At 42.8% G+C, this 25204-nt stretch overlaps 1 protein-coding gene across 2 annotated transcripts; it reads right to left on the bottom strand.

The window, feature by feature from the left end:
- Positions 1–14240: 14240 nt before the first annotated feature.
- Positions 14241–21317, bottom strand: ODAPH (odontogenesis associated phosphoprotein). Of its 2 annotated transcripts, XM_032398425.1 has the most exons (3): positions 21251–21317; positions 15097–15232; positions 14241–14952 (listed from the first exon to the last, which is right to left on the bottom strand). In XM_032398425.1, exons 1-3 carry the CDS (start codon positions 21315–21317, stop codon positions 14895–14897), a joined length of 261 nt encoding a protein of 86 aa, XP_032254316.1. In that variant the 3' UTR covers positions 14241–14894. The 2 variants fall into 2 exon arrangements, with proteins under 2 accessions (XP_032254316.1, XP_032254310.1); XM_032398419.1 differs by having other exon boundaries at positions 14241–15232.
- Between the last annotated feature and the right edge of the window lie 3887 nt (positions 21318–25204).

The raw sequence follows: 25204 nt of genomic DNA, 5'->3' as shown, positions 1-25204 counted from the left end.
GTTTTTTGGCTTGTCTTTTTTTCCCCTTTGTTTGTTTGTTTTGTTTCTTAAATTCCACATGAGTGAAATCATATGGTATTTGTCTTTGACTGGCTTATTTCTCTTAGCGAATGCTACTCTCTAGATCCATCCATGTTGTTGCAAATGGCAAGATTTCATTCTTTTTTTTTTTTTTAAAGATTTTATTTATTTTCTTGACAGAGAGAGACATAGCGAGAGCAGGAACACAAGCAGGGGGAGTGGGAGAGGGAGAAGCAGGCTTCCCGCAGAGCAGGGAGCCCGATGTGGGACTCGATCCCAGGACGCTGGGACCATGACCTGAGCCGAAGGCAGACGCTTAACGACTGAGCCACCCAGGCGCCCAAGATTTCATTCTTTTTAATGGCTGAATAATATTCCATTTGTATATATATATACCACTTCTTTACCCATTCATCTATAGATGGACACTTGTGCTGCTTCCATAATTTGGCTATAGTAAATAATGCTGCTATAAACAAAGGGGCGCATGTATCTTTTTGAATTAGTATTTTTGTATTCTTTGTATTGTATTCAATACAATTAGTATATTTGTATTCCACTATCCAGTAGTGGAATTACTGGATCATACGGTAGTTCTGGTTTTAATTTTCTGAGGAACCTTGATACTGTTTTCCACAGTGGCTACATCAGTTTGCATTCCCACCAACAGTGCATGAGGGTTCCTTCTCCATATCCTTGCCGATATGTTTGAGGTGATATCTTGTTGTAGTTTTGATTTGCATTTCCCTGATGATGAGTGATGTTGAGCATCTTTTCATGTGTCTGTTAGCCATCTGGATGTCTTCTTTGGAGAAATGTCTGTTCATGTCTTCTCATTTTAATCAGATTATTTGTTTTGGGGGTGTTGCTGAGTTAATTTTCCTGTACAGCACATGATACAAGCAGCCTGGTCATAAAGAAACATGTCTTGTAAAGACTACCTGGTCAAAGTTGTGACAGACTGAGGCTTAGAACTTGGGTCTCCTGATTGAGAATCCCTTGCTTGTTTGGAATAGCTGACTTCCTATTGAAATGGAAACAAAGAAGATGGGTTTCCTTATGTGACTCTCTCATTATTGGTTCTTTTTTTTTTTTTTTTAAAGATTTTATTTATTTGACAGAGAGAGATACACAGTGAGAGAGGGAACATGAGCAGGGGGACTGGGAGAGGGAGAAGCAGGCTTCCCTCGGAGCAGGGAGCCCAATGCGGGGCTCAATCCCAGGACCCCGGGACCACGACCTGAGCTGAAGACAGACGCTTAACGACTGAGCCACCCAGGCGCCGCTCATTATTGGTTCTTTTATCTGAGTTGTGCAACAGTAGAAGTCTAAATCTGTAGTGAACTCTGAATCAGACTAGACTGAAAAATGTGATTGACTTGTTTTCTAAGCCCTCCTCAATATAAATGAACCACTGGCAGGGAATTAGAAACAGCAGGGTCACTGCTCCTAAGGCTTTAAGGCTGGTCCTCATTAACTGGACTAAATGGATTTTTCTTTATTGTTTTGTGTTGTGTTTTTACATTGGTAATGGACTCTTAACACTCCTCTATGTGAATGAAAAATTATGTTTTTCATTCACTGCTTTTTGAGGGCCTTATTTTTCCTCTTGATAGCTTCAGACATGAGAAAAATTGAAACTGTAATTAACATACATTTTGTTTCTTAACATGTCCTTTGGAGAAGTATCTTACCACAAACCTTGACATCACTTGTCAGCACTTGTAAGTAACTTGTGATTTAGAGCTTTGTGTTTATCGATGTTTGTGGATATCTAATGTTGAATGTATAAACACTGAGAAAATTTTCTCTACCAGCCCATCCACAAAATGTCATTTTCTTTTGCTTTCAGTGAAATTTTATTTTCCCCCCATTGCATAGTCTTATTCAATCCTTTATGTTCTACTTTGGCATGCAGGGTCATCTCCTGTAGAAGTGAGGAAGGTTCTAGCAAAATTTTAGAAAATGTATTATTGGTTAAGATGAATTAAAATAAGAAAGAATAAGGGAAATGGAACAAAAATATCTTAATTCAGCATGTTTTTCTGTCCCTAGTTCATGGGAGGATCTCCTATCAGTCAAGAGAATAGGTTTTTTTGTCAGTTAATTTCCATTTGGCTATCTCCATGTCTCTAGATCTAGAAAATGATCTCTATTAATGTAGCTGCTAGAATTGAAAACTCTCCCTCCACCCCATGACAATAGTGTTCTAATTGGCTACTTCCCTCCGCAACGTGTTTTTAGCCTCTTCCTTGGATCATCATTCCTTTTGCTTACGTGTAAACCTACTATCTGTCCTCCTCCTGCCCCCACTATATATATATTTTTAGTAGAAAAGCTGTTAATTAAGTTGTTCCTAGACCCTCCAGAAGAGTCAGGCCCTGAGTCTGAAGTCACATGGGCAAGAACAATAATCCAGTGTCACCACCCCCACTAAATTCTCTGTGTCTCTAAAGATTGGGAATCATAAGTTATTTATCTATTTCAGTTCCACACCATCTCACACATTGATTTCTTCTCCTTCCTCCTCCTCCTCCTCCTCCCTCCTCTCCTCCCACCCCTTCTTTAAGTAATCTCTACACTCAACATAGGGCTCAAACTCACAACCCCAAGATCAGGAGTCACATGCTTTTCTGTCTGAGCCATCCAGGTGCCCCCAACACAGTGATTTCTTTGTGACAATAGTAATAATAATCCTACAAAGGAAAGAATGTAAATCATATTTTATAGGCAAGGTACTTGGCTTAGAAGGTTTAAGGAACGTGCGCAGCGTCACTCAATAAATGGTAGAGATGTGTGTTTGTTAAATACAGGAGTATGATTCTTTAGATCTGGAATGAATTTTAAAATTTTTGTTTAGATAATATACAGTTTGGGAGATTTGACTCCTAGAGCCACGTGCTTCTTCATTCACTTATGGAGGAGGACGTGTGTTTCTCTAGCCATCAGACAAAACTTCACTTCATCCTAAGCTGAATTTGGATATTGCTCACTGTGAATCAAGCACTGTAGCCAAGGGAATGGTATGTACTTATTGGCTTGGGCCTTTGTTAAATTCCTTTGTCGGAATTAATAATGGGAGCAAAAGGAAACAGGATGGTGCTGATTGGTTTAGGCCAATGACAGTTTACCTGTGGAACCACCTGGCTTCTACAAAGCTAGGGAAATATATGTGGAAAGGATGCTGGAGAAAAAAATCACAATGCTCACCAGAGATGGACAGTTGAAGCGGCAAAAGGTATGCTTCATTTTATTTTAATTATTTTAATTATTTTTAAAGATTTTATTCATTTATTTGAGTATGGGAGGGAGAGAGATTACGACCAGGGAGGAAGGGTAGAGGGAGAAGCAGACTCCCCACTGAGCAGGGAGCCCAACGTGGGGCTCCATCCCAGGACCCCTAGATCACGACCTGAGCCGAAGGCACATGCTCAACTGACTGAACCACCCAGGCACACTTTATTTTTATTTTTTGAAGATTTATTTATTTATTTTAGAGAGAGAGCACAAGTAGGGGAAGGGACAGAGGAAGAGAATATCCAAGCAGATTCCTGCTACGCATGGAGCCCAACACAGGGCTTGATCTCAGGACCCGAGATCAGGACCTGAGCCAAAACCAAGGGTCAGACGCTTAACCCATTGAGCCACCCAGGTGCCCCAGGTATGCTTCATTTTAGATTTTGACTGATTCTGCCAAACTGTATTCCAAAAATGCTGTACCAGTTTATATTTATACCCAAGAAAATCTATTTCCCCACACCCAGACCATATTAGATATTACTAATAATTCCATTTTGACCAGTCTGATGGGTGAAAATTATCTTGCTTTAGTTTATATTTTCTTGTTTACTACTGAAGTTACATGTATTTTTTTTTTTAAGATTTTATTTATTTATTTGACAGAGAGAGAGTGAGAAAGCAAGCACACAAGCAGGGGGAGGGGCAGAGGGAGAATCAGACTCTCCACTGAGCCGGGAGCCCGATGCAGGCTCGATCCCAGGACCCTGGGATCATGACCTGAGCTGAAGGCAGACGCCTAACTGACTGAGCCACCCAGCCGCCCCAGTTACATGTATTTTTATGTATTTTTTCTTTTTGTATATTTATCAGTCATTTGGGTTCCTCCTGTAAATAAAAGATATTAAAGGTCTTTAAAAGAAGGTAGATTATAGCTTGAGTTTTGGAGATTTTCCTTTATAAATGTTTTTCCTATCTACTGAAAACAAAGGCAAGCACCAGATTTAGATAATATAATTTGGCTCAAGCTATATTTTATATTTATTTATTTGAGAGAGAGAGCAGGGGTAGGAGCAGGAGAGGGGCAAGCAGACTCTGAGCTGAGTGGGGAGCCCGACACAGGGCTTGATCCCCAGGACCCCGAGATCATGACCCTAGCCGAAATCAAGTCAGATGCTCAACGGACTGAGCCACCCAGGTGCCCCTCAAGCTATATTTTAGATCAAAATTATTTTGTACTGGGAAATGCAACCCAGCCAGCAGAATGTATTTGTTTATTTTTAAAATGTTATTTTAATTCCATGTAGTTACCATACAGTGTTATATTCATTTCAGGTGTACAATATAGTGATTCAACACTTCTATGTATTACTCAGTGCTCATCAAGGTAAGTGCACTCTTAATCCCCTTTATCTATTTCATCCACCCCCCCCTTCCTTTCTAGCAATCCTCTGTTGGTTCTCTATTTAAGGGTCTGTTTTTTGGTTTGTTTCTCCCGCCCCCCCATTCATTTGTTTTGTTTTTTTTAAATTCCACATATGAGTGAAATCATATGGTATTTGTCTTTCTCTGACTGGCTTATTTCGCTTAGCTAATGCTACTCTCTAGATCCATCCATGTTGTTGCAAATGGCAAGATTTCATTCTTTTTTTTTTTTTTTAAAGATTTTATTTATTTATTTGACAGAGAGAGAGAGAGAGCGCACAAGCGGGGGGAGCAGCAGAGGGAGAGGGAGAAGCAGGCTCACCAAGCAGGGAGCCCAGTACGGGGCTGGATCCCAGGAGCCTGGGACCATGACCTGAGCCGGAGGCAGACGCCCAGCGACTGAGTCACCCAGGCACCCCAGCAAGATTTCATTCTTTTTATGGCTGAATAATATTCCATTATGTATATATACACCATATCTTCTTTATCTATTCATTTATTGATGGACAATTAAGTTGCTTCCATAATTTGGCTATTGTAAATAATGCTTGCAATAAACATTGGGGTGCATGTATCCCTTTGAATTAGTGTTTTTGTATTTTTTGGGTAAATATCCAGTAGTGGAATTACTGGATCATATGGTAGTTCTCTTTTTAATTTTTTGAGGAACCGCCATGCTTGTCTTCCACAGTGCTAGCCAGCAGAAAGTATTTTTAAATACACTTGTCTTTTTAAATAAGGTGGTCATGTTCTCATTCTTCTGTTGGGTTCTGAGAAGAAATAAATCGGTAAGAGATAAGCACTTCTCCCTTCTCGGGTAGAGGTTGAAGGAGAGGTCAGTTCTGTTTGGGCGGACAGGAATTATTTAAGAATTGTGAAAATTCTGAGCTTGGGGGTTGCCACAGTTGGCTTTAAATCCTTGTCACTAAGATGACAGCCCACTCCTTTGGCTCTGCCCCGGGTAGCCCAGTGCTGCCACGCCATGATCCAGGAGGTGGCAGTAAAGCCCCACTCACTGTGCTCAGCACTCCCTGTAAGCCATATCCTCCACAAGGGCCAAAGTACTAAAACCAGAGATGAACTTTACCTGAGGGGTATGATCCGCTCCTTTTGCCCATGGTCTTTTTCCATTTTAAGGGCTCAGTGTTGATGAGTTCTTAATCTATTTGAACCGAAGGGGTGGCAAGGGAGAACTGTGATCCATGGTCCATCACAGGGTACAACCCGCGGAGTGGCGCCCTCTAGTGGACATTGGTAGTTAAACACTCCGGTGGATCCCGTCCCAGGGGTTTAAGAAGCACCAGGGGAGCAGAAGAGGCCCTGGTCTCTGAGATTGCGTCCGCGCTGCCTTGAGGTCAGGTGGCTAGTGACTCAGAGGTCAGAAGGCAGAAGCAGTGGCTGGAGGAGGGCTAGGCTGGCGGGAGTCCGGGTGGGGTGGGGAAGCCTGTGGACTTCACCGAAAATCCCGAGTAAAAGAAAAAGTAGTTGGAGAATTATGAAAGGAAGTTTGCCTCACGGTGATGAAATGTGAGCAGAAGAGCAAAAGCAGAGCTGCAGGAGGTTCCGATCCGGCCCCTTCCAAGAGTGCTAATCCAAAGAGGGCTCGGGACATTTTGTGAGTCACTGGAAGCATGATTCTCACGTGCGGTTTCTGTACAAGCAGCAGAATGTAAGCCGATGCTCACGATGAATGGCAGTTTGAAGGTCTGCGCTGACACTGGCTGTTTCTGTTGGCGTGCAGCCTGGGGCGTTTGCCTGGTACAGCCCAGACACTCGCGACCTTGGTGTCCGCGGGCTGGTATGTGTACGTCGGCCGTCAGTCCACTAGAACTCGGAACTTGAAATAGTGTAGAGCATGTTGTTGAGGGGAAATAAGCGATCCATTTTGTTTCTAAAATTTAAGCCCTTAATGTACTTCTCAACATGATGATTTGAGAAAAGTATCACCAAGCAAAACTGAAAAGGAACTATAGAAAACAAGAAATACTTTGCCAATATGGGAGCAGAACTTTCAAACACATTTTGAACACAATTTTATTATAATTACTGTATGAACTCTACCTCTATTCTGAATGAAGGTTGGCAAGTGAAGGAAATTTTTTTTATGATAATAATTTTATTTATTTATTTATTTTATTTTATTATATTATGTTAATCACCATACATTACATCATTAGTTTTTGATGTAGTGTTCCATGATTCATTGTTTGTGCATAACACCCAGTGCTCCATGCAGAATGTGCCCTCCTTAATACCCATCACCAGGCTCACCCATCCCCCCACCCCCTCGCCTCTAAAAGACCTTTCTAAAGAAATTAAAGAATTTACTATGTACAGAACATGTAATAAGCCTTCTGTTTAGAACATGAACCAAGATGTGTTATTAATTTTGTTGCCAGAAAATCAGTTTCTCTTGCCTGGTGAACAGATATTTAAAGAATAACAGTTTGAAGAGACATCTCAGATAATTAGCCCTCCCAGGAAACCTATATGTCTTGCCTTAGCATGGAGGAAAACTTTACAAAGAGGACTGGACTCAGATTTTTTTTTTTAAGATATAGATGTTGCTAGTAAAAGCCTGAAAAAAATTACAAAATGAGTGAGCAATTAAATTGGTGGATTCTCTATCTCTGGTTGCCATTCCGACCTGTTCTCGAACAAACTACCAAAAGAGAGAAATGTTATATGCAGTGAAACAGAGGAATATTCATGTTGAAATTCCTAAAAGAAGGTCAAAGATATGCATGGGTGGCAGTAATTTTTTTTTTTTTTTGAGAGGAATGTATGTGCCTTCTTTTCTTCTCCTCAATAGAAATTCCTTTTTTCTGGAGATTTTAAAATCCTGAGGTTTCCCATGATATGTGGAAACTGATTTGGAAGCAATTAGGGGTTGAATATCAGGAAGTTTAAAAGTTCATTAACAAATATTTATTGAGTCCCTACTATATGCAGGTATTGTTTTAAGTCCTGGACATAAGGGAGTGAACGCAATAGGTACAAATCACTGCCTTTAAGGAACTTATTTTCTGATATGAAAGACAAATAATAAAAAGATAACTAGGAATACATTTAGAGTAATTGAATGTGATACATGCTAGGGATAGAAACACAGCTGGGAACTGGGTGAGGAAGAGCATCTGTGCCTGCATATTTAGATTGGGTTGCCAGGGAAAGGAGAGGTGGTATTTTATGAATGTCCTGAAAGAAGTGAGGGGAGGACCCCGGTGGAGAATGCGGCTATCTGGGGCATTGCCGAAGGAGGCACCGGCCAGGGTAGAACCCTGAGGAGGGAGTGTGTTTGGTTTGTTTGAGGATCGGCGAGGAATGCAGTGTGTCTGAGTGGAGTGAGAAAGGAAGAGAATAGTAGGAGATGAGGTCAGAGTGAGAGAGGCTGGGGATGGGGAGGGGGGAGGCCAGGTCATGTAGGTCACTGTAAGAACCTGACACCTGTGTCGGGGGTTTCAGATCTAACACTTGTTATGGTTCCTTCCGTACAAATCATTGAACTGCTACTGTCGTAGTAATAATGCTTATCGTACATTTCCTTTTTTTTTAGATTTTTATTTATTTGATGGAGAGAGACAGCAAGAGTGAGAACACAAGCAGGGGGAGTGGGAGAGGGAGAAGCAGCCTTCCCGCCCAGCAGGGAGCCAGATGCGGGGCTCGATCCCAGGACCCTGGGATCACAACCTGAGCCGAAAGCAGACGCTTAACGACTGAGCCACCCAGGCGCCCCACTTATCGCACATTTCCAATGTTGAAATTGTGAGAGAGATTTTCTGTTTGGAATGTGTATTAATCTCTTTGTGTCGTTCTTTGGCTCACCAACTGTATGAAGTATAGGGTTATATTTGAGGCTATTCAAACTACTCTGGTTTAAATTTGCCTTAGCTGGGAAAGACAAACGCTTATTGGTACATACTATGCAGTCTTCTGCTTACTGTTATGAGCTGATGTTCCAGTGAAATATTGCTCCCCCCAATTTATTGAGAAACAATTGACATGTATCACTGTGTAAGTTTAAGGTGTACAACATGGTGATTTGACATACTTACATATTGCGGTATGATTACCACTGTCGTGTTTGTTAACATCTCCAACCTGTCACATAATTACCAGTTCTGTTTTCGTGGTGAGATTATTTAAGATCTACTCTCTTAGCGACTTTCAAGTCTATAATACAGTATTATTAACTATAAACACCATACTTCATGTTAGATGCTCAGAACGTGTTAATCTTATGACTGTAAGTTTGACCAGTATTTCCCCATTTCCCAGGTTACCCTCAGCCCCTGGTAACCACCACTCTACTCTCCGTGTCTCAGAGTTTAGCTTTTTTAGATTCCACATATAAGTGATATTATACAGTATTTGTCTTTTTTTTGAAGATTTTTATTTATGTATTTGACAGAGAGAGAGAAAGAGCACAAGTAGGGGGAGCAGCAGAGGGAGAGGGAGAAGCAGGCTCCCCACTGAGCAGGGAGCGCGATGTGGGATTCGATTCCAGGACCCTGGGATCATGACCTGAGCCGAAGGCAGACGCTTAACCGACTGAGCCACCCAGGCGCCCCCGTATTTGTCTTTCTTTGTCTGACTTATCAGTTAAGTATTATTATTATTTTTTTTTTTTAAAGATTTTTTTTTTTTTTTTATTTGACAGAGAGAGAGAGACAGCAAGAGCAGGAACACAAGCAGGGGGAGTGGGAGAGGTAGAAGCAGGCCTCCTGCTGAGCAGGGAGCCTGATGTGGGACTCGATCCCAGGACTCTGGGATCATGACCTGAGCGGAAGGCAGACGCTTAACGACTGAGCCACCCAGGCGCCCCAGTTAAGTATTATTTTATATAACCTTGCCAACTACCAGTCAATAGAATATTTGCGTGCTTATTTGATAAATCTACAATTATAATTAGCATATATTTACAGATTTCCTTTACACTACAGCACTAAAGATTTTTAATTGATAACTTACATATAGTAAGATACATAAACCTTAAGCACAGAGCTTGATAAATCTTCATAAATGTACAGACCTGGAATATTTCCAGCTCCCAGCAGGCTCCCTCTTACCTTTGACTTCTTTCACTCAACATGAACTTGTGAGATTCATTTATGTTGTTGTGTGAAGCCGTAATCCATGGTTTTGCCTTGCTGTGCGGTATACGATACAATAACAATTTATCCAGCCATTCTACTGTGGATGGACTTTGTGTTTCCAGTTTAGAGCTCTTTCACGATGACTCGGCGGATTTACTTGGCTGACCCTAGGACTTGCTGAGGTCTATACAACTGACGGCCCCAGTACATTGCTTCAGCTGTGTCTCCTCTTGCAACGGACCTCCCGTCCTGGGTTCCTTCGTCTCTCTGCTGTTTAGAACAAGGTTGGAGGTTCTAGTAGGAACCTGATATTTACTTACATTTTATCATAAAAATAAGTCAAATATATGCTCTGTGCTTAAAACAGGAAAGTGCTGATTCTCTCTCTCTCTCTCTTTTTTTCTTTATGTCTAAAAGTGCTTGAGCATTGTAATACCCTTTTCTTTAGAATCAAAGCCAGCTTTCTCTAGATCATGCAGCTGTTCTGGGAGGTTAGTAGTTAACTGTTATCAAAATTGGATACTTCCTGTAGGGGCTGAATTTATCCCCTGACATTCATATGTTGAAGTGCTAACCCCCAGTACCTCAGACTGTGACTCTGTTTGGAGATAGGGCCTTTAGAGAGGTGATTTAAGTTAAAATGAGGACTTTAGAGTGGGCCCCAATCCAATCTGATTGGTATCCTTATTAAGAAGAGAAAATTTGGGGACACCTGGGTGGCTCAGTCGGTTAAGCGTCTGCCTTCGGCTCAGGTCATGATCCCAGGGTCCTGGGATCGAGCCCCACATTGGGCTCCCCGCTTGGCGGGGAGTCTGCTTCTCCCTCTGCTTCTGCCACTTTCCCTGCTTATGTTCTCTCTCTGACAAATAAAATCTTAAAAAAAAAAAATGAGAGAGAATTTGCATACACGGGAAAGACACGAGGCACACATGCCCAGAGGAAAGACCATGTGAAGAGACAGCAGAGGGCAGCCGTCTGCAAGCCGAGGAGAGAGGCCTCAGAGGAAGCCTATCCTCTTGACACCTTGATTCCGGACTTCCAGCCTCCAGAACTGTGAGAAAGTAAATTCACGTTGCTTAAGCCTCCCAGGCGGTGGCATTTCGTGATAGCGGTGCCGGCAAACTAACACGCCTCCTCGAGTGAGTTTCTGGATGCCATAAGGTAACATTTATAAAATAAGTCAGCTCTCTGAAAGAGAGCAGAAAATTTTTCATTTTTAATCAGGAGCTTAGCAAACCCCAGCGTTTCAATGTGCCACAAACGAATCATTCAGTAGGGAACACCATGCAGCCTGCGTGTTCTTCCTTTCCTGGTTTGGCTGCCTCCTGAATAATTTGAGATTTAGTTGCAGAAATCATACTCCTTTACCTTCAAATACTTCATATTTTTATGTAAGAATGTTCTCTTACATAATTGTCAAATTCAGAAAATTTAACACTGACATAGGCTATTACCTAACACATGGTCCACATTAAAATTGTGCCAGTTGTCCCAATAATTTCTTTTCTGGCAATCTCTCCTCTCCTTCCCACTTCTAGGACCACATGTTTCATTTAATTATCTTGTCTCTTTAATCTTGTTTGTTTGTTTATTTATTTTAAGTAAGTAACCTCTACACCCAACATGTGGCTTGAACTCACTACCTTGAGATCCAGAGTCACATGCTCTTCCAACTGGGCCAGCCAGGTGCCCCTCATATCTCTTTAATCTCCTTTAAACTTTGTCTACCATGACATCTACATTTTTAACAATTACACAGCAGGTGTTTTGTAAATGTTCCTCAGTCTGGGTTTGTCTGATGATTAGGTTCAGGTTATGCCTCTTTAGCATAATTGGAACTTTAGACTTGCATAGCTGTTCACACCACAAAGCAAAGATGCATGCAAGAGTTATCACACCCTTCCACTGCTTCAAAAGCAGCAAATACCACCTACATACTAAGAGGAACATATATATTTTTTAAAGGTTTTATTTATTTATTTGACAGAGAGAGCAAGCAAGCACGAGCAAGGGGAGCAGCAGAGGGGGTGGGGAAGCAGGCTCCCCGCTGAACAGGGAGCCCAAAGTGGGACTCGATCCCAGGACTCCGGGATCATGACCTGAGCCAAAGGCAGACGCTTAACCGACTGAGCCACCCAGGCGCCCCTAAGAGGAACATATCTGATAAATAAATTCACTTTGAAGTATTAGTGATGAAGAGTATTCTCCCCGAGTCAATACACCTGCTAGGCATCACTATTTTTTTTAAAGATTTATTTATTTATTGGGGGGTGGGGAAGGAGTGGGGGAGTGGGAGGAGGGGCAGAGGGAGAGGAAGAGAAAATCCTAAGCATACTCCCTGTGGAGGGCAGAGCCCATGCCCCGGCATCACTATAATTTTTTTTTTTAAGATTTTTTTATTTATTTGAGAGAAAGAGCATGGGGGGAGGGTCAGTGGGGGTGGGAGAAGCAGACTCCCTACTGAGCAGGGAGCCTGAAGCAGGGACTCTATTCCAGGACCCTGGGATCATGACCTGAGCTGAAGGCAGACGCTTAACCAACTGAGCCACCCAGGCGCCCCATCACTGTATTTTTAAAGAACAACTTATTAGGCAAAAGGATGCATTTTTTTAAAGTCATGAGGCATGTGTTTTTAATTACAGGTGTAGGCTACTTCTCATATAGGCAACTCTATGCATGTTCAAGGGTGAGGAATGATGCAATTATACCCAGACTTATTTTGAAAACAGTCCTTGTTACAAAACCCTACAGGAGCAGCCTGCTTTCTATAACAGATGCAGTGAGTGAAGGACTGAAGCTGCTAAGCTTCAGTTTGTCTTGGTTTCCTGAGGTTTATATTATCAACCAGTGAGGTCTTCATGGACTAGATTTCAGAGCAGTTGAGTCTTGGATTGCAGAAGTTCTAATGTCTGGGGAGAGAAAGCTCCATCCAAGCAAATTCGTTTGGGCAGCTGGTGGCCCTGTGAGCACATGGAGTACCTAGGTGAGCAGCGAGCGGTGGAGGCGGGGAGCATGCTGGAATAGAGGGGGTCCAGAAAGGGAGGTGAGATTCAAACACGAACCTTTCCCTGTCTTCAAGTTTGCCCAAGGTTGGCCCTTTTCATCCTTCCTTCCTTCCTTCTTTCTCTCTCTCCCCCCTCCCTCCCTCTCTTTCTTTCTTTTTTAAAGATTTTATTTATTTGAGAGAACGAGCACACCTGCATGAGTGGGGGGAGGGGCAGAGGGAGAGGGAAAGAATCTTTTTTTTTTTTTTGAGGGAAAGAATCTTAAGCAGACTCCATGCTGAGTGTGGAGCCTGACCTGGGGCTCAGTCCCACAACCCCGAAATCATGACCTGAGCCGAAATCAAGAGTTGGATGCTCAACCGACTGAGCCACCCAGGCGCCCCTAGATTGGTCCTTTTCTGGTTATGCCCCACTACTCAGAAAGAAAGCAAATGAGAGAGCAAATACATTACAAAATACGAGTTTTTTAGCGAGGATTTCAAATACAGGTTTTATTTAAGCTTGTAATTTTGCAGCAAATATCTGTCCTTATAAGCAAGTTTGCTATGAAGTGAGTGAAGGAAATAATTTATTTTCTTCCTTTTTATCTTTTCATAAAGCAGAACAGCATGGTGTTCTTGGTCCCTCCATTCCCCAGGCAACACTCCCAGCGCCCTCACGCCTTTGTGTCCCCTTTTTCCCTTTGTCGAAGTACCTGCACCGCAGCAACTTTTGCACCTGGGAGGGACAGGTGTAACCACTGACCCCCATACGCAAAAGCCCCGTTTCTGTGTTACAGGCAAGGGGAGCGGCACAAGCAGGAGGCAGCATTTTACGGAATGGCTACAGTGATAGCCAACAAATGCAGTCAGTGGGATTTATTCTTTCTGTTGCACCCTCGGGTTCCTATAGCTGAGTGAACTCACGTCTGTGGAGCTCTAGAGTTACCAGAACATCCATGTAAACTTTTAATCAGACTGTTGGGCCTAGACCCGTGTCGAAAGTTTTAGGGGAACTATGTAATCTAAGCTAGTATCCATACGATGATAATGGGAGAAACAGTGAGAGAGGAGGGGGTTGCTTAAAAAGTCACCATTAAGGTAACTTTAGATATTACAGTTAAAAATAGTTTTTTTAAGGTAGGTAGTTTGGTTTATGATATCTTCAAGGTATTCTCTCAGACTCCCTGTAAGTTTGTTTTGCTTTAATGTTTATAATTCTTTTGTTGTTGTTGTTAGAAAACTGAGTAGAGGGGCACCTGGGTGGCTCAGTCATTAAGCGTCTGCCTTGGCTCAGGTCATGATCCCAGGGTCCTGGGATCGAGTCCCACATTGGGCTCCCTGCTCCGCGGAGGCCTGCTTCTCCCTCTCCCACTCCGCCCACTGTGTTCCCTCTCTCGCTGTCTCTCTCTCTCAAAAAATAAAATAAAATCTTAAAAAAAAAAGAAAACTGAGTGGATCTAGAAAGTTCTCACAAGAAAAAAAATTGTAACTATGTATGGTAATGGTTGCTAACTGGACTTATTGCGGTGATTATTTTGCAATATATACAAATGTGGAATCATCACATTGCACATCTGAAACTAATATAATATAATGTCAGTTACACCTCAGTGAAACAGTAAATGAATAACCACCAGCTACACCATTGCCAAATAGAGAATAAAACTATCAGTTTTCTACAATTTCCTTTAAAGTTTACTTTGTAAATGCACCCTGCTCTGTAAGTTTTCCAGTGAGTAAAAAGGGTGTCATTATTGTCTTCATTGGTTTATATCAATTTATTTAAATGCTTTTCACTTGAATTTAGAAGACAGAGCTGATTCTTCTGGCATCTCAGTATGTAGAGGAATTCTTGGAACTACCCATTTTAGGATTTATTTGCATCAATATCCTGTGATCTTAAAAAGTTGGGGATAAGGGTAATGCAGTTATTGCTCCCATTTTGCAAACCTGAATAACCTCTAAACCGATATCTTCCCTGCTGACAAGAAGAACAATTTCTAGTCTGTGGTGTTTAAGGTACTTCAAGTCCAGTTGTTTTAGTTTGGAAGAAGAAAGCAGAAATCTGTTTATAGTCTTCTCTGAGGCACTGGCTGCTTTTGCTTCAGCATATTTGGGGCTTCTCTTTTCTATCTGCTTTCCTCAGATGAGCTTCCTCTCCAGAGTCTTCCCCTGGGAAAATATTTATAATGAGGAGTAAGGTGACCGTGTGGCCAAAAAAATGGACGAAACAGAAACCGGTGGTTGCACTTCTGAGGAAGGAAAGGTCTGTGTGGAAACCTAAAGTGAACTCTAGGCCCTTGCCATGGAAAAAAATGAAAGGGACACTTGGGTGTCCTTGTGACGAGCTGGATCCTTGTCACCGGATTCCTCCTGGGGGGTGGAGGGCTGAGCGTAAAGATCTGGCAGTCTGTAGGACCTCCATTATCTTGTGAGCCTCCAGGAGGGGTGGCTCCCTCTTTTTGTCCTGCGGAGAGAAACGTGCAAGTCAGGAAACAGGCCTGATCACAGAAGCAGAAGGGAAATCCTTTAGGTGGTAGCAGGGCAGAAAGACTAGGAGAGAGAACTAGAGAAGTCTCAAAGTGTGTTTGAAAAAACCGCCAAGGTCCAACAGAATGAAACATGACACACCTCATGACCCAGCAGTCCCACACTGGGGAATGAATCCAAGAGAAACGGGTGCATATATCTACAAAAGACTACTTCAGGAATGTTCATAGCAGCCCGATTCATATTAGCTTAAACTTGGAAACAGGGCAAGTGTCCATCAGTAGGAGAATGGTTAACCAAACTGTATACACAATGAAAAGGAAGCCACGAGAAGAAAGAGATACTACAACAACACGGGGGCATCCCATGGGTGTTCCGCTGAGCAAAGGGAGTTAGACACAGAAGAGTACAGACTGTAAGATCCCACTTACGTAAGTTCAAGGAAAAAACTGATCTACGGTTAAAAAAATTGCAAAAAAAGTAACTAATTTACAGTTAGGGTAGGTTTTATTTTGTGGAAAAAGTAGAATTCTTTAGATCTTGATCCAGAGGGTTGTCACATGGATATGGAGGTACACACACACACACACACTCACATGCACACACACACATTTATATTTACACACGTGTATGTATATAACATACATATACGTGTATATGTAAAATGTGATCAGTCTGTACCTTTAAGATTTGTCTATGTTATTGTTCATAAATTATAACTGAATAAAGAAAATTCAGTAGAGAAAAAGAGTTAATGTTAAGAAAATAAAAATAACTGCCCTTCCTGAGGGCTGTTAATCCCAGAGGTGCGCTTCACTTGACCTAGCAGTGAAATCATTCCCTAAAGAGGAAGGGGAACAAGCACTGAGAACCAGGATGAAATTTGTTTCTGAGAAGAAATTTGGATCAAGCTCAAGTGTCAAGGTCTCAAGGTCTTCTCTAGAGAGAAGACCCTTCTCTATATCATGCAATTGACTTGGCTGTGAAATAGTAAGCTTCCTTCAGAAACTTATTCCTTCACTTTCTTGGAGGCTTACAATACAGGCCTGGAATGGGCTGCTGAGTGTGAACGATGAAAAAACAAACTCCTACAGGAAGCTGAGAGTACTGAAGTGCTTCAAAAGAGCTAGGTTCCCTTTAATTTTGGAACAACCTAATCCAGATTTCTTGGTTGTATAGGATATGCCTATTGCCTGCTTGTGTTCATAGCTCCTTCTGGAGATTCTGTTTTACCCACAACCTCTGGAAAGGTCGGTCCTACATATCCTTGGCTATGGCTGATTGGCCTGCTGATAGACACTCAGCTCATTCATTGGCTGACCAGTACCAATCAGATTCTCATTTGAGAATTTCAACAAAGAGACTCAGTTGGTAGAAGATGTTAGTAGAAAGTGCAGGGCAGGGACTGGAGTATTAGGTTTTGGCTAGTTGAATGCTGAGTAAGTAGAGAAGCCAGTCTTTCCAAAGAAGCTATAACATGGGAAGGCCCGAAAAAGAGAGACAAGAGACTATGTGGTAACAGAGTGGTGATGAGAGAAACATTGGTTCTTGACTTTCCAGGGCTGATCCCTCTGAAGCCTGGATGTGCTCAAGGTTCATGGAGATATCCTTTTAGTAATCATTCTACCTCCAGCTCTACTCTACTCTTTTCTTAAGTTAGTTGAATGGGTGTCTACTCTGAATGAAATACTGACCCTTTCTTCCATACCCACCCAGGCTACTGAGTATTGAAATCCTATGATTAAAACTAGATTAAGACGTTTCAAACCACAGAAGATGATTAAATCCCACATCACTCATTCTTTACTCCTACACAGATCAGTTCTGAACCTTTGTAACATGAAAACTTTCTGTAAGATGAGAATCCAGTCCTTAGCGGAGAAGCTAGCTTTATTCTTAAGCTCCATCTTGACATTTTTGTTATCAGATCAGACTTAGCTAGGCCTGAGCTCTGCTACTCAGGCTGTATTCCAGATGTTAAAAACAAACCAACTACCCACCCCTTGTGCTCATCTCATTTCTTAAACCTGAGGCTACTCACCAAATCCTCCTACTGACTACGGGGTGTTAGAACCTGCTAGGCAGCTTTTCTCTAATTCTGGGATGTCCTGCAGTGTTCAGCGCTCTCTTCTGGGAATTTCCAAGGTCTCCAGATCAAGATACAAGCTTGTCCCAGTAACCAACCCAAGAATGTGGGCAGGACCACATAAAACTACATTCTTCCGGTGAACTAGACACATGATGACTATTTCAGGTCACTGATTGGCCAGCACAAGTGTTGTAAAATGTGGGAACCACAGGGATTGATTTGGGAAACTGTCACAGGGTAAGGCCACACATTTGGGTAAGGAGGTTGATGCCATTCATGGTCTCCAACTCTGGCTGAGTTGACACTGCTCATCCATTCTTTGTTTCTCCTTGTTCTCCAGTCCCGCTGTCTTCTAAACCTTTGACATTCTCCTCAAAGCCTCTTCAAAATTCTCATTCTTCTTCATTCATTTGAAGAATTCTCTTCAGAAGTCTCTCTACCTTTCTAAGTAGACTACCTAGCTTCATATTTCAGAAAGAAAACTTCAGTGATCTGCTAATGAACTTCCTTGGTTCCTATGTCTCTCCAGAGAGAAGTCTACACAGTTCCAGCTCGATTCTCACGCCTCCCCCCCACATTTAATCTACTGGAATCTGACTGTGCTTTCTCTACTCCACAAAAACTACTTTGGCAAAGTCATCAATGGTCCTGAGCTTTTACCAAGTTGGTTCCAGAAGCCTAAGGACCATTTCCTGTCTTTTTTGCCTGGCTAACTCCTACACAGATTTCATGCCTCATTTCCTCAGGGAGCCTTTCCTACCCTGAGGCTGGCTTAAGGCCCTTGGCAGTATATTTCCATACCACCCTGGGGGTCCACTTTTGGAATACTCATCAGTCATGTCATTACTATTCGTGGTTATATTCCTCCTCCACTGAAACATCCACATGACCATCCTGTAGACCGCTGTCTCCTCATCTCTAGGGCCTGCAGCGGAATTGAACTGATTGAGAGAAATCTCTGTTTCTGTAATTGCAAAAGTTACCATCTTTCCACCTCTCAGGGATAATCTGATCATTATAAATAAATGTTTTTCAGTATGTAGCATACTGACATGCCACCAAAGGCACGGAAGGCCAAAGATGAGAACACTTCTGCGACCTTGATCAGACCAAAGTAGGTCAAATATTTCCACGCAGATTGAAAACACTTTGAGCGGCAGAAGAGCATAGTGTTTAAAAGCATGGACTCTAGAACTGGGTTCCCTGAGCTCTGCCGTTTAGTAACTGTGACCATTGACAGGTTCCTCAACTTTTCTGAGTTTCCTTATCCTTATTTATAAAATGAAGAAAATAATACTACCTATCTCATTGGCTTTTTGTGTTATCTGAAATAAGATATGTAAAGTGCTCAGAACATGTCTGACTCACGGTATGCATTTAGTAGGTGTTTCCTAGTGTTATTATTCATCTTGAATGTTATGGAAAGATTCTATCAATACAAGCCCCATTTTCTTGGGCCCATCTTGTTACACTTTATATATAAAATCTGTACACTACTGATAGGACTAAAGCCTACAGATGTTATTAGAACAGGACCTGCATGAGAGCAGAGACTGTTGATCCTGTTGGTCACGGCTCTGTCCCTAGCACCCACAGCGGTCCCTGGCTTAGAGTGGTGCTCAGGACATAGTCAAGAAATTGAATGAATGGGCAGGCAGATGTTGAGGGTTCCTCTCTGTAGATTTTTGTGAAGCTCAGTGAGTACTTAATTCCAGTCCCAGAAAATTTTCAATAATAACTTACATTTAAACTTAGAGTGTAATAAAAAATCAAGCCAAAATATTGCTTGAAGTTTGGAAATCAATTTTAAGTGGGTTTATTATAGTCTAGACATGAAATGCATAGCATACCAATAGCTAATACTTTTTTTTTTTTAAGTAAGGATGAGAAGTTCCTTTTCTTTAAAAAAAAACACAATTACCTGTAGTCTGTGGTTATTTGGGCAGACAATAAATGGTTTATAATGAACAGTACTGATTTTTAAGAGAAGTAATCTTTATACATGATGTTCGAGTATGCAGTTCTTCCTTTATATGGCTCATGGAATCATAGAAAAATTCTAATGGGCTTTCAGAGTTGAACCAGAAAGGAATATAGGTCCTATGATGAATTTACTCACAATAACTGTAACTGAGTTCATTTTGTAGACTCACAGAATGATTGGCTATTTTGGTCAAATCTCTAATTCTACAGAGAAAGAATCTGGAGCCCAGAAAGTGTCACCAAGTCCTATTTCAATTCCGTGCTCACATCTCATTTCTCCAGCGCGCAGGCTACTGTGCTAGGTGCTATGGCAAATGCAGAGATGGTAAGACCCAGGGCGGCACTCGAGAGGCGCGCAGACGCGCGGATACACGGGTCTGTGATACAGAGCAGAATGCGGTACGGGTCACGGGTGATGTACAAACGGCTGTAAGAATTCCCAGATGTCACAGAGAGAGGGAGAGAGATTGCAAGTTTTCATTTATGTGTCTTAAGAAAGTCTTTGCGAGGGCAACACCATGGTGACGTTTAAACGCCAGCACACGAAGCCGAATTGCAATGAACAGGTGAGAGCGGCAAGAGGGAGCGGCCACAGCCGCCGTGGAGGAGGGAGAGGACGACAGGGCGAGTCTGGACACCCGCACACGGCCCGACGGGGCGGCGCCGCAGCCCGGGTAAGCGAGCGGCGAACTGGCACCGAGGCTGCTTGGGTAGAGCGAAGCTACATTTGAAGGATTCCCATGCCAGTCTGCCGGACGGTGGGGAAGCATGAGCCAAATCCAGAAGTCAAATCTCACCTTTTAATTGGTGCTTTTTAGATGTGAACAAACCTATAATCCCATTAGAACTTGTTCAGCTGTATATTTACAAAGGTTCCTGAAGAGTGCTTCACTTTCTGGAAAGATGTCAGGTGGCTAGTGCTATTTTACGAAGCCTCTTTTAGATGTCACATTCCGCAGGTGGTGCTTGGGGGTCTGGTCTTGGGAGCAGGGCGGTGTGATCGCCCTCTGATCGCCAGAGTTCGGGCAGAGGTTGGGCAAGGTGATCTCTGGTGGTCTCACCCCCAGCCTTGGGGGAGGAGAGCAAAGAACGTGTTGGGGGATGAGCAGGGTGTGGCTGAGCCCCTGCAGAGCCCTCAGGGACTTGGGTTGATCCTGGGTCTCGCCTCCCTGAACAGTATCTAGTTCTGGAACTAAGGTGAGCTGTGAAACAACATTAGACCCAGGTCCCCCAGCATTTTTCCCCCTCCTTCCTCCTTATCCTCTCCTCCCTAGCCTTTTCTCTCCTTCCCCCAGGGGTTTGCAGACCAATTTTAAAGTTCAGGACACCTGGGAATTTTCGTCATGGGGGAAAGGAAAGAGAATAGGAGCAGTGAAGAGATAGAATCTAATATAATCTTAGAGAAAGAAATCTATGCTCACTTTAGTAGCACCAAGATTCAGCTGACTAGTTGCGATTAATTAAATCACTTAACAAACAGAGACTGAACAGCCACCATATGCAAATTACTGTGCTGCTGGGGATAACACGAAGGATGTTGCTGTAATTCAGGGTGGAAATTGTTACCTCTACAACAGTAATAACTAGTATAGTGTTTTAAGCTTGAAGAGCTTTTCTGGCATGACAGCTCATTTGGTCCTCATAACCCCCATAATGATTATCCTTATCCGTCACTTCACATACAAGGGGACTGATACCAGAAAGGTTTAGTACGTCTAACGCCACATAGTTAGGGCTGAGAGTAGGATCAAGGTCTTCAGATGATAAATTTTAGCTTCTTTCTCCTTTAATCACACAAGCTAATGGAAGCTGACAAAATGATTTCCAATTTATGGATATGGATATAGTCACGGAGCCAAATCTTGTCTTTTCACACAACTTATTAATTAGGGACCCACAGGATCATAAACACAAAACCCTTACCTTCTGCCACAGTTACCACCACCCAGCAGACCAACAGCAAGTAGGAGAAGCAGAGTCTGCGAGCCATGACTTCCACCCTGCACAGTCTCTGCCCCGGACCCAAGGTTGCTTTAAAGGGGGGTCGGTGAGTCACCCGCAGCCTGATTCAGGTAATTTGCATTTGCATAGTGGACCACAGGGATCGGGGCCTGCGGTGTGAGGGTGAGAAATCAGCAAGGAAATTCCAGACAGTATTTATCAACCAGAAGCTTCTTGCAATGACAGCCAAACATCATTCCTCTGTCCTTGGAGTCAGATTGTGGAGAACCGCGCCCTCACTATCCTTTTAATCCCCTCAAATCTTCTCTCCCGTTAGCGTCTTCTCTTTACTTGTTCTATGGGCCTCCCTCTGCAAGAGAAAGAGTCTCTCTAGGAAATACTCAACAATGCTTCCCTCTGTGTAGTTTACTTACTCAAAAAAAGCCGAACAGGATGGGGAGGACATTATCCAAAGGCTTCCGGCCCCGGGTGGCTTGAAGACGCTGTTCTCAGGCTTCGGATCAGAGCTTACGGCTGTTTCTTCTCTTCTCTGCTTTTGTCGAGGAACCAAGGGCAGCGGTGTCAGAAAGCTATCTTGTCGAGTAGCCGCCATGGTCGCTGTCTACACAAACAGGAATCATTTGGGAGATTAACTGAGTTGTCCTTCCAGGGCTCCTTCTGATTCATCATATTGCCCCTATGATGGACGTGATACATCTGTGCCTGGTTTGTTTCTTGAGGGAAGAACTCTTGTCTGTCTGGAGGGAATGGGAGGGGATGGCCACAGGTGAGTAAGAGCATGGATCTTGGAGTTGGAAAAATTGGCTCCAGTCTTTTTTTTTTTTTAAGAAGTCTTTTTTCTTTTTTCTTTTTTTTAAAGATTTTATTTATTTATTTGACAGAGAGAGACACAGCGAGGGAGGGAACACAAGCAGGGGGAGTGGGAGAGGGAGAAGCAGGCCTCCCGCGGAGCAGGGAGCCCGATGTGGGGCTCCATCCCAGGACCCTGGGATCATGACCTGAGCTGAAGGCAGACGCTTAACGACTGAGCCACCTGGGCGCCCCATAACTGGCTCCAATCTGGATGCCTTTTCTTCCTGTGGCGTGACCAAGAGTGAGTCTCTGAGACTTGAAGCCGCAGGTGCCTCATCTGTAAAATGGGTATTTCCCTCAGAGGATTGTTGTGCTGAATAAAAGAAGTGATTGACCTACAGCTCCAACCACAGTGCCTGGCCCATGGAAGGGAGAGGTTATGGCTGTGATTAAATTATAGTGACTCCAATTCTTAATTTGCTCTCTTAGGAGGTTAGACTTGTCCAATCATTCAGTCACTCAAAAGGCCTCACTTTGAGCAGAACATTTTCCTGGGCATTGCAGGAAGCACAAAACAGAAGCCAGTCCCTGGCTCCGAAGGGCTAACAATCTAACGGGGGAGAAATAAAATGCAAACTGAGGACCAAAATGAGTAAGAATGCAAAGAATCACAAACTAGAAAGTGGTAAATCGTACAGGCCTGATGATGATCCTAGGCAAAATTCTAGGACAGATGGACCGTTCGTCAGCAGTTTGGAAAGGAAGCAGGGATCATGGAGAACAAGCTCAGTTCCTTAGCTCAAGGCATTCATCACATCCCAGACACTGGTCTCGGTGCCAGGGCTAAAAGATGGGGTTCTGCTCTCATGGAGCTTATGGTCTGGCAGGGACATCAAATATTAACTAGGGAATAACAATAAGGGGTTTTGAGGATTAAGGGAGAGGAAGTACTGGAGGTTATGAAGCAGAGAAACATCTATAATTTTACGTGAGTGAGTATTACATATATTGATGAGGGACAGAGGCAGAAAAATGTTCATCTTTAGCCCAGAAAGCTGACCTATAGCCTGCATCGTTCTGATAAGGATCAAATATTGCTGGTTGCTACATTCTTAAAGGGTCTCATGACTGTCTGTACATCTCACTGATAGCTAATACGCAGCTGAATGATAAACTCCAGAGAAATCTTGCGAAAGTAGTTTTACAAGTAGAAACTCGAAGAAGACATCTATGATCTAATACTCCCTGCATGTCCCCTCCCCCTTGAGCATGAAGCATATAACCACCAGCTTCACACAGCAAAAGTGCACCTCTTCCTGCCCACGGGTCCTGTCCCCGTGCTATGATAAAACCACCTTTTTGCACCAAAAACGTCTCAAGAAATCTTTTTTGGCGTTTGCTCATAGCCCCATGTCATATGCTACTTTGCCCCCTGCACTGGAAACACATTGCCTTGCCAATCAAATTAGATCCATGTAATCTCTTTACCTACTGCCTAGTGTTCCGTTTTATGGATTTATTGTAAATTATTTAATCAAACTTTTATTTATTTTAAAAAATATTTATTTATTTGAGAGAGAGAGAGAGACAGAGTGAGAGAGAGCATGAACATGGTTTGGGGAGCAGAGGGAGAGGGAGAAGCAGGGAGCCCGATGTGGGGCTTGATCCAGGGCCCTGGGATCATGACCTGAGTTGAAGGCAGACGTTTAACTGACTGAGCCTCCCAGGTGCCACTAACCAAACTTTTAGTTGATGGAGATTTGTGTTATTTCTTCCGATCCTCTTTCTTTTCTGTATTGGATATCTGATGAGCTTTCCATTTAAATGTTCATGAAAATAAATAACAAAAGCAAAATGGTGTAATTTTTCCCCCTGTTTGCATCTATTGTCCTAAAATTTATGAAGTAATGAAGCTTCAAAAGGAACAAATTTTTTTTCAAGTATATAACAAAACCTTTGTTCTGTTGATAATATCAAAAGGAACGAGAGAGAAGTGGAGTGAGAGAAGAGCCAACAGGTAGATTTATCTATCACATAATCACCCAGTGTCTCAGGTAGTGCTCTACACTATAGATTATTCTTCTGTTTGGATGAATTTCCTGCCCACCGGGAACAAGCTATGGAGAGGTGGACCTAGGCTGCTGACTCTGCCCCCTTCTCTTTGAGAAAATATTAATTCCGAATGCATGGCATCTAACCACCAGACCCTAAATTTGTTCTATTATTTTTCTGGGAGACTTAAAAGATACTCGTGCAAATGGGGCTAAGCTCCCCTGCTAGGTCTGCCCTGGAGCTGGCGGATCAGATTCCCTGATGTTCCTTTGAACGCGTAAACCCGTGTGAAGAGGAAACAGGCAAAGAAAGGTGTGGTGTGTGCTAGAGCCGGTGGCAAATAAGACTAAAAACCAAACAAACTCAGGATATATAAAGTGAAAATACCCTGAAAAGGTAACCTGCAAAGGAAGCCACACATGGTGATGTTGATATGGAAACCAAAGAACTACTCAAAGCATACAGAAGAGGTGGGCATGACGCGTCCTGAGAGCCTCCCTGTCAGCTCCATCAGCAGGCGGGGCTGTCACTTCCTTTCCACCTCCGAGGCTGGATTTCACATGGTTACCATGTCAGAGTTTTGTGATAGCCATTGTCGTTTCAATCCTCTCTCATTCTAAGATCAAGAAAATGTTCTTTACACAAAAATCCGATGATACCACTCTCTTTCTAAAAATCCTTTCATGATACTCTGTTGCCTAAAAAACAAAATCCAAATTCCTTAGGTGAATATCCAAAATTGTATTACTGATTTATTTTCATCAATGGCTTTACTCTATCTTCCATCAGTCTCTAACTTAGATCCCAACCACAACCATATCTCTCTGCTTCTAATCCTCAACCTTGTCTTGCTCTTCCAAGGAATGAATGAAAATATCTGTATAGGTCAGTGGTTCTCAGCTGGAGGGGATTTTGCTCCCTCCTCTCGCGGAGGACATCGGGCAATGTTTAGAGATATTTTTTTGTTGTCACAGTGCCCCACGACAAAGTCATCTCTGGCCCCAAGAGCCAAGAGTGTTGCTGTTAAAAAAAATAACGTATAGTGCAACCTCATCTGAAGCGGGTTGATCA

The sequence above is a fragment of the Phoca vitulina genome, unplaced genomic scaffold (genome assembly GCF_004348235.1).
Source record: "Phoca vitulina isolate PV1807 unplaced genomic scaffold, GSC_HSeal_1.0 scaffold3, whole genome shotgun sequence".
In the NCBI taxonomy this organism is placed as follows: Eukaryota; Metazoa; Chordata; class Mammalia; order Carnivora; family Phocidae; genus Phoca; species Phoca vitulina.
This window is presented reverse-complemented; position numbering and strand designations above follow the sequence as displayed.

What these genes read in the sequence shown, in the direction of transcription:
- ODAPH (XM_032398419.1), bottom strand. Translation starts at nt 21,317, where the DNA reads ATGGCTCGCAGACTCTGCTTCTCCTACTTGCTGTTGGTCTGCTGGGTG. An exon ending in GGTGGTAACTGTGGCAGAAG is followed by an intron (nt 15,233 to 21,250) that starts GTAAGGGTTTTG and finishes TTCTCTCCGCAG; the next exon opens with GACAAAAAGAGGGAGCCACC.